Source organism: Octodon degus, unplaced genomic scaffold (assembly GCF_000260255.1).
Source record: "Octodon degus isolate 3935 unplaced genomic scaffold, OctDeg1.0 scaffold00005, whole genome shotgun sequence".
Taxonomy (NCBI): Eukaryota; Metazoa; Chordata; class Mammalia; order Rodentia; family Octodontidae; genus Octodon; species Octodon degus.
Genome location: NW_004524581.1, coordinates 8,852,416 through 8,861,420, shown reverse-complemented (window position 1 = coordinate 8,861,420; position 9,005 = coordinate 8,852,416). Strand labels below are relative to the sequence as shown.

At 46.9% G+C, this 9,005-nt stretch overlaps 1 protein-coding gene across 2 annotated transcripts in view; it reads right to left on the bottom strand.

The window, feature by feature from the left end:
• The window catches only part of Hk1 (hexokinase 1), a 91,970-nt gene that overhangs the window by 78,082 nt on the left and 4,883 nt on the right, over positions 1 to 9,005 (bottom strand). For both annotated transcript variants that reach the window (XM_023723403.1, XM_023723394.1), the window contains exons 2-3: positions 7,385 to 7,466; positions 702 to 749 (exon numbers count right to left, since the gene is read on the bottom strand). In XM_023723403.1, coding sequence (XP_023579171.1) covers positions 702 to 749; positions 7,385 to 7,411 — 75 coding nt within the window. In that variant the 5' untranslated portion in view covers positions 7,412 to 7,466. The remainder of the gene's footprint in view (positions 1 to 701; positions 750 to 7,384; positions 7,467 to 9,005) is intronic.

Below are 9,005 nucleotides of genomic sequence, written 5' to 3'. Positions count from 1 at the left end.
AAAAAAAAAAAAAAAATGGAGGTGGTCTCAGGATAGACCTTGAACCCAGGGACAAGGGTCCTGATGAAAGGCAGAAGAAAAGACCCAAGGAGGAGGAACACCACGCTGGAGGCAGGGCAGGAGTTTTGCAGCCACCATTAAATACCTGGACCACCCGAGGCAAAGGCAGGAAGGGAGGATCACAGCCCCACACCACCCTGGCCTTGGACTTCTGGCCTCCTGAACAGGGAAACAGTGTATTTCTGCTGTGTTCAGCCGCCAGGTGTGTGCGAATCTGTTACTGTAGCCCTATAGAATCAATGTCAATTCTCCCACAGCCCTTGCTATGGTTTTTATTCAAGAACCAGGAGCCAGGTGTGATAACACATGCCTGCAATCCCAGCGTTCAGGAGGCTGAGGCAGGAGGATCACTGGAAGTTTGAGGTCACAGTGAGTTAAAGGCCAGCCCAAGACATAGTGAGACCTTGTCTCAAAAAAAAAAAAAGCTGAGAGGGGACCCATGCGACAAAGGTCCCTTGGACAGCACCTCCCATGTGAAGGTAGCCTGAACCAAGAAGGGAGCAGCTTGGAGGTGGCTGCTGCTCCTTACTGAGTTGGATGGCTGTTAAAAACCAGGCAGAACTCCCAAAGGGAGTCCCTGTGCATCATCATCTATCACAGAAAGCGTCGTGGAAGGAAATGAAAACAGACCAGCTTCTTACCTTACTTTCCGTAAGTGGGGGCTTTATTTGTGCTTCAACTGCTACAGCCTTAAAGAAAAAGAGAATATAAAGTTACAAAGGCATCTTAGCCACCTGTCTTCTTAACAACATGTGGATGCTAATAACTACTTCATCACACTCAGAAAGCAGCAGCAAAGACAGGTAGCCTCGGGGAGTATCGAAACACATCCTAAGCCGGGGAGATGGCTCAGTGGAATAAGCACTTGCCTGGCAAACACAAGGGCCAGAGTTCAATCCCAGTTCTACCAAAACAAGACAAAATCAAAGATCTGTTTGGGCCAGGGAGATAGCTCAGTGGAATAAGCGCTTCCTTGGCAAGCACAAGGGCCTGAGTTCTAATCCCTGGTTCCGCCAAAGGAAAAAAAAAAAAGAAAGAAAAGAGAAAGAAACACATCCTAACATGATTCAAGGTGCTCTGGGTGAAATACAGACCAGTGCACACACGTCAGCCCACAGCTCGTGCACATGAGCATTCATAAGGGGCTCACACGTGGGCCAAGTACTGTGCTAGGCCCCAGAGATTTAAAGAGGAGAAACAACAGTGGCTCAGTCCTCCAGGAGCCTAGTCTCCTAGAGAAGAGAGATGGGCTGATCATCAATGAAAACACCGCTCCTGCTGCCGGAGATGGGAGTGCAGGAGTCTGACCCCGCCCCACGCTGTCCTCAGACAGTGGGGTGCAGTGCATCTCCAAAAGGCATGTGGAGCACAGCCACCAAACAGTGAGCAACTCCTGGTGGGGTCTTGGAAGAGACAAGCACGCATCCTGCCGCCCTTTCACGACCTCCTGTGCCACATGTATTGTAGAAGCTGCTTCGAATCCAGGTAAATTCCTTCCTGGTGGCAACGGAGGTTGTAAAACTTACCTTCAGTGATTCTGCTCCATGTACCCATCCTCTGACATGACTCAGTGTGACACAAGCAAAGGCTGGAAAATGCTGGTGCTTGGGCTGGTCCTCCTGGCTCTCAAGTCCCTTTCGGCACCCTCACGACATTGAGCCCTAGTCTCACCCCAGTGCCCCTCGGTCCCTCTAAAGTCACTCTACAAGGCTACCATCACCTTGATTCTAAAACCAGACAAAAAATGGACAAGGATACAATAAGAGAAAGAAAACCAATATCCTTTTTTTTTTTTTTTTTTTTTTTGTGGAACCAGGGATTGCACTCAGGTCCTTGAGCTTGCCAGGGAAGCGCTTATTCTACTGAGCCATCTCCCTGGCCCTAATATCCTTGATTAATATGAAAATCTATAATAAAACACTAGCAAACTAAATCCAACAACACATTAAAAGGATGACAAGGGTAATCACCTCGACCTTTTGTTGCTTGATGAAAACATTTCAATATGAGGCATTCAATAAAGGCAAAACAAAACAAAAAGATGATATGCCATAATCCAGATAGTTTCATTCTAAGATACAAGGATGGGTCAACATACACAAATTTATAACATAACATACCACATAAAAATAATCAAGGATAGGGGCTGGGGAGATGGTTCAGCAGTCTAACTGCCTGCCTGGCAAGCTCAAGCACCCAGGTTCGATTACCTGCACCACACGCAAGGCCTTCTGGAACCCTGGAGGTGCTGTGCTGGACACCAACACCAGACGTGGGGCATGATGGTGTACGCCTGTAATCCCAGCACTGGAGAGGCTGAGACAGATGGATCCTATGAATCTGAGCTGTGTAGCAAGACCCTGTACCAACTAAATAAAAAATTTAAAAAAAAAATCCAGTGGCTTGATTCCCAACATGCTGTACCAGCCCCACCCCTGGGGCACACTGAGACAGCAATTGAGACTGGGTGTGGTGGCTCATGCCTGCAATCCCAGCTCTTGGGAGGCTGAACATAGGTGGATCACTACATGTCCAATCTACATAGTGAGACCTTGTAGACCCCACAGACCATGTACTAAGAGTAATAATAATAATAATAATAATAATAATGAAGTTTAAAACCACACATCATCTCAACTGATACAGAAAAAGTTTCTGACAAAATTCAAAATCTCTACATGATGAAAACCCTGAATGAATTTAGCACTGAAGGATCATTTCTCCGCATTCTGAGTGGGGATAAGCTCAAAGCATTTCCTCCCAAATCAGAAACAAGGTAGCTGGGCCAGCCAGACAGCTCAGCACACTAAAGTGCCTGTTCAGGCAGAGTGCAGCAGCCGGGGTTCAATCCCCAGCATGCTGTGCAGGCCGCACCCCTGGGGCGCACTGAGACTGGGCATGGTAGCGCACACCTGTAATCCCAGCGCTTGGAAGGCTGAAAACAGGAGGATCACTACGAGTCCAATCTGTGTAGTGAGACCCTGTAGACCCTGCACTAAATACATTAAAAAAAAAAAAAAAAAGAAATAAGGCAGAATGTCCCCTCTCAACATCCTATTTATTATAGTCCTTGAAATTAGCCAGAGAAATTATATGAGAAAAAAATAAAAGGTATACATACAACTAGGAAAGGAAGAAGTTACATTGTCCATGTTTGCAGATCATAAGATTTTCTACCAAAAGACTTTTAGAGCTGATAAAAGAATTTAGCAAAGTAGCAGGATATGAAGTCAACATTAAGAAATCAATAGCTTTTATATACACCAATTAACTGAAAAATAAATTAAGAAGCCAATTCTACTCATAACAGTTAAAAAAAAAAAAAAAAAAAGACCAAGGAGATGAAAGACAGCAGAGTGAAAGTCTCAGAACATTGTAGAGATCGAAGACTAAAAGATGGAAAGACTCCTATGTTGAGGACTTAGTGTTGTAAAAATAATCTACAGATCAAAAGCAATGCCCATGGAAATTCTAAGGACATTCTTCACAGAGCTTTAAAAAGAATCCTAAAATTCATATGGAAACCCTAAATAGCTAAAGCAAAAAAAAAAGTAAGGCTGGAGATATCACAGTGCCTGATTTCAAAATACGCTACAAAGCCCAATGCTGGATCTGGTGTCAGATGTCTGTAATCCCAGCAGTCAGGAAGCCGAGGCAGGAGAATCACTATGAGTCTGAGGGGCATAGTGAGACCTTGTACCAAATCCATTTTTTAAAAAAAGCATCCTACCACAGGGTGCCAGCATACCCATGTTTATTGTGGCACAATTAACATTGGCCAAGACCCAGCCTCGGCACCTACCAACAGCTGAATGAATGAATAAAATGTCGAGATATAGACAATGTCACCATAATGCATAATTTTGTCCCTTGCAGGAAAATAAATGGACCTGGAGATCATGTTGAGCAAAATAAGCCAAACTCAGAAAGACAAATATCGAATGTTCACCCTAATAAGTGGAATCTAAAAGAGCAGACAGAGCTGGGGACGTAGCTCAATAGTAGCTGGTAAGTATGCCCTGCCTTAGCGCCGGGGCCCAGAAACATGATCAGCAATGGGGAAGAATGGACAGAGCCCCAAGGAACAGTGTGTGTGTGTGTGTGTGTGTGTGTGTGTGCGCACGAATGTGCTTGCAGGACTTGGGCTGTCTTTCGGCCTCCTCAGCACCTCTTGCGCTGCCTACATAATGTAAGCACTCCATACATGTTTGCTTTTGCCAGCTGAGAAACTGAATCCTCTTCTAAGCAGGCCCCAAATTAAAGAAGCTGCACAGAATTTACAGTTATGAAGAAGCAAAGAAAAGCATCCCAGGACAATCCTTGTGACCAGACCTGTCTGGGCAAGTTCTCCCCGTGTCCAGGCCCAAGCCGCGTAGGCCTCACAGCTAGACGCGAGAGCATGCTTTCTACCAAAAGAGCTGGGAGGAGCCCCAGAGCTGGGAATGGAGCTCACGGGTAGAGTGCTTGCCTATTGTGTGCCCAGGCTCTGGGTTCCATGCCCAGTACTGGGAAAATAGAAAATAAAAAATAAAAAGGGTAAGGCACCCATGAAAATTACTGTCTGGGGCTAGCAACAGACGGAAGCATAGAACAAAGAAACTGAATGGACCATCGAATTGGCCCCATCTTACACTCAGAGTGGGAATTTAGTATCTGGAAAACAATCTTTCTTTCTTTCTTTCTTTCTTTCTTTCTTTCTTTCTTTCTTTCTTTCTTTCTTTCTTTCTTTCTTTCTTTCTTTCTTTCTTTCTTTTCCTTCCTTCCTTCCTTCCTTCCTTCCTTCCTTCCTTCCTTCCTTCCTTCCTTCCTTCCTTCCTTCCTTCCTTTTCTTTCTTTCTTCAGAACTAGGGACTGAACTCAGACCCTTGTGCTTGCCAGGCAAGCGCTTATGCTACTGAGCCATCTCCCCAGCCCCAACAATGTTTCTAAGACAGGAACAACCCCAAGGTACATCCAGCCTCAGGAAGATATGGTTGGAATAGCACACTTCGCCCTCAGCTGTAGGTTGATGTAGAAATGGGAAGAACACAAACTTGGTGATTCCTGAGAGACCTGAGTTTATTATGTTCTGGATCTGCTAGTGACAGGCCAGCCAGGCAAAATCAGGCAAGGGATGGCTCTGAGCCTGTTTACCTTTCTGTAAAATGGGAACAATACTACTTCACTGCGTCTTTATAAACATTTAAGGAGGCCTCGTAAAGTAAGCTGGCACAGAACATGGCCATCCCTTGGTATCGATGAGGAACAGGGTCCAGGACTTTCCTGCTGACACCAAAATCCACAGATGCCCCTAAGTCGCTTCTGTAAAATGGCATATTCTTTCCATGTAACTGTGCACATCCATAAATTTTGGGTCACTTCTAGGTCATTTGTAGTCCCTAACACAAGGTGTCTCAGTTACTTTTCTCTCATTGCTGGGACAAAATACCCAACACCCAGAATTTAGGAAGGAAAGGTTTACTTAGCTCACAGTTAGAGAAAGTTTCAATCCATTCTCAGCTGTCTCCAAGGCAGAGTGGCACATGGCAGAGGGCAGCAATTCACGATGGGGGCAAAGAGCAGAGAGCAAAGGGAGTAGCCGAAGCTCAGGCAGCCAGCTGGCCTCTCTCCCCTCCTTACACTGTAATGCAGAGTACCTGCTCTAGGGTGGGTGCAGCACCCTCACCCACAGTAATCAACCACAAACTCCAAAAGCCTTCCCATGACTGCAAGAGGCTTTGGGGGGGCACCTAGACACAAACCATAACATAAGGAACCCTATGTAAATAGTTGTTACATCATGGAACAATAGTTGTGCTGTCCATGGAAAGTGTCAAGAAAAAAGTCTGCACCTGTTAGTGCAAATACAAATTTTTTTCTGAATATGTTGACCCACTATTGGATCAACCTGAGTCAGAGGAAGCCAGGAATACAGAAGACCAACTATAGCTGCTTGTTAACTGCAGCAGGGACCGCAAAGATCATACTTAGAGAGGTATAGGGCAATAGGAAATGTCACTTATCCTCATGGCTAACACCTGGGTTTCCACCTTGTATCTGAACCTGAAAGACCTATGTTCCTCTTCCTGGACCCCCAAGGGCCACAGGGAACCACTCCTAGCTCCTTGGGTTGACACTGAGCTCCAGACTGGCGCCCAAGCTGTTGACTGCTGCAAGGCACCTGGACACCAACTGCTTGGTGCCACTTCTCTGTGACCCACACTCTTGATAGCATTCTGCCTGAGGCTAGCAAAGCCAGACACGGGCACAGGAAGGGGACAGCAGGGTCCATGAGAGGTGGCAATGACATCCAAACAAATGTGGTTTGGAAATGCTTTTCCTTTCCCAGAGCAGGCAAAACATTTTTGCTCTGGTTGGGGGAAAAGGAGGGAAAGAGGAGGGTGTCTCAGAGGTGAGTGGCCAAGGGGAGTCTTCAGATTCACGTATTAGGGTCTGGGAGATGGCTCAGTAGAATAAGCACTTGCCTGGCAAGCGCAAGGGCCTGAGTTCAATCCCTGGTTCCACAAAAATATCCACAGATTCACGTATTAGGGACCTCCACCTCCTCTCCCCAGATCAGTCCAACAGCAGCCTCAGTATCTGGTCCCAAGAAGCAACTTGAGATTGTACTCATCTCTTTAGTGAGGCTGAAGCCAATTTGTCTTCCCAGGGTGACCAAGGAAAGCCTGCACAGAACAAAAGGCCAGCTGCACCCTGCAGCTCTGAGAGATTGCTGGCACTTTGGATTGTCCTTGGGCTTAAACCCCACTGCACTTCAGGTTCCCAACCTCGAGAAGGAAGCAGCTGTAGCCTTTGCCCAGGGGCCTGGCCATCTGCAGTGAGTATCAGCTTTATTTTTTTACAGGATTTTGTTTGTTTGTTTGTTTTGTTTTTTGCTTGCTTTTTGGGGGGAGGAGGGGTGGTACCAGAGATGGAACTCGGGATCTTGTCAAGCAGGCGCTTATGCCACTGGGCTATTTACGTTGCCCCTGAGCATCAACATTAAAGGCACCCACAACTTGGAAGAGTAGTTCAACCTATCCCCATGTTCCTGGGTTTGTGACTGTCAGGGAGAAGCAGGGCTGTCTGTGATATGCCATTGGGCATCTGCTTCCCCTAGCTAGTGTGGCCAGGGGCTCCTTCTGCAGGGTAAAAGCCTAACTCTGGTCACAGTCCTCAGTCTGACTTTGCACATACTGTTGGGGTTCAACCAGAGTCATGAGGCCCCAGGTTAGGAATCCTATGCATAGCGGAGGGTTTAACCTGTACTGAGTGTCAGGGGCTGGCCCCCGGGGTTTCCGCCTGCCTGACTGCAGGGCCTGCAATCTCTGCACAGGGAGCTCACCGATTCCTTCTGGCAGGCCTGCCCCATGGCAGCAGTGTCCTTTCCTGTCCCCTTCCACTCTTAGCAGCAGCGTCTCGAGCACCTGGACAAAGTACAAATTTATTTTTATTTATTTATTTTTTTGGTGGAACCGGGGATTGAACTCAGGCCCTTGCGCTTGTCAGGGAAGCGCTTATTCCACTGAGCCATCTCCCCGGCCCCAAAGTACAAATTTAAAAGAAGCAGATAAGGCCAGGCTCAGTGACACCTGCCCCTAATACCAGCTATTCAGGAGGCTGAGGCAGGACGATTGAAAGCTTATAGCCTGTACAGACAACAGACCCAGATCCAGTCTCAAAATGCAATAAAAAGGTCTGAGGATATAGTGCACACAGCAGAGCACTTGCCCAGCACCCAACTCACCTGAGTTCCTGGTTGCTTCCCAGGGCTACCACACATAAAAATAAAAATGAAGAGCCAAGTTGGGGTGTCAGCAGCCTCATTCCTGTCCTCACCCTCATATCAGTGGGCCTAAGTATTCATCAACAGATAAAGGGATAAAGAAAGTGTGGTGTGCACTGGAATATTATTCAGCCATGAAAAGGAAATCCTGCCATGTACAGGAGAAGCTACGCTAACAGGGCACAGAGCCAAGTGAAATAAGCTGAGCATGGAAAGTTGAATGCCACATGAAATCCCACATTGTGTGGAGTTTTTAAAAGTCAAACTCAGAGAAGCAGAGAGTAAAACTGCTTTCCAAGGGCTAGGGGGTGGGGGACATGTGGAAATGGTCACAGGGGACCAACTTTTAGTTATGAGACAAGTTCTGGGGATCTGACAGCATAGTAACTCATCACCAGCACTGTGTTGTCTATCTGCAATTTGTGAAGAGGGTAGCTCCACATGTCACTACGCAGGCACGTGTGCACGTAGGAACCCAGGCATATGACACATGCTTGTAATCCCAGCACTCTGAGAGGCTGAGGCAGGAAGATCACAGCTTCAAGCTGAGCCTGGGCAACTTAGTAAGACCCTACCTCAACAAAAAACAAAACAAGAAAAAGCTGTGGTCGGAGGTGTAGTTCAGCACAAAGGCCTTAGGTTCCATCTCCGCTGTGGCAGGAGGGGAAAAAAAAAAAGTGTGGCACTGGGCGTCCATTAGCTTGCCCGGCAATCACTTCACAATGTATCTGTACATCAGACTGCCACGTTGTATACCTCATGTGTATACAATGTTAGTTCTATAGCAGTGAAGCAGGCTCCTGTGCAGAGCCTTAGTCCACATTCAAAGTCAATATTTATGGCAACTTTGTTACATCCTGAAGAACTCCCAGATGTTAGGGGACTTCCCAGACAAAGCACAGCTACAGCAAATCCAAGAGTTCCTTCCATCGAGGACCCAGGAGGAAAGCGAGAGACCGAGAGACCGGGATTTTCAATATTGGGCTGATGCAGGCCGTCGTGGTGCACACCTGCAATCCCAGCACCAGGGAGGCTGAGGCAGGAGGACTGCTATGAATTCGAGAACAACCTGGGCTACATAGTGAGTTTAAAGCAGCCTGAATTACTGAATTACTGGTCTCTCTCTCTCTCTCTCTCTCTCTCTCTCTCTCTCTCTCTCTCTCTCTCTCTCCTTTTCCCC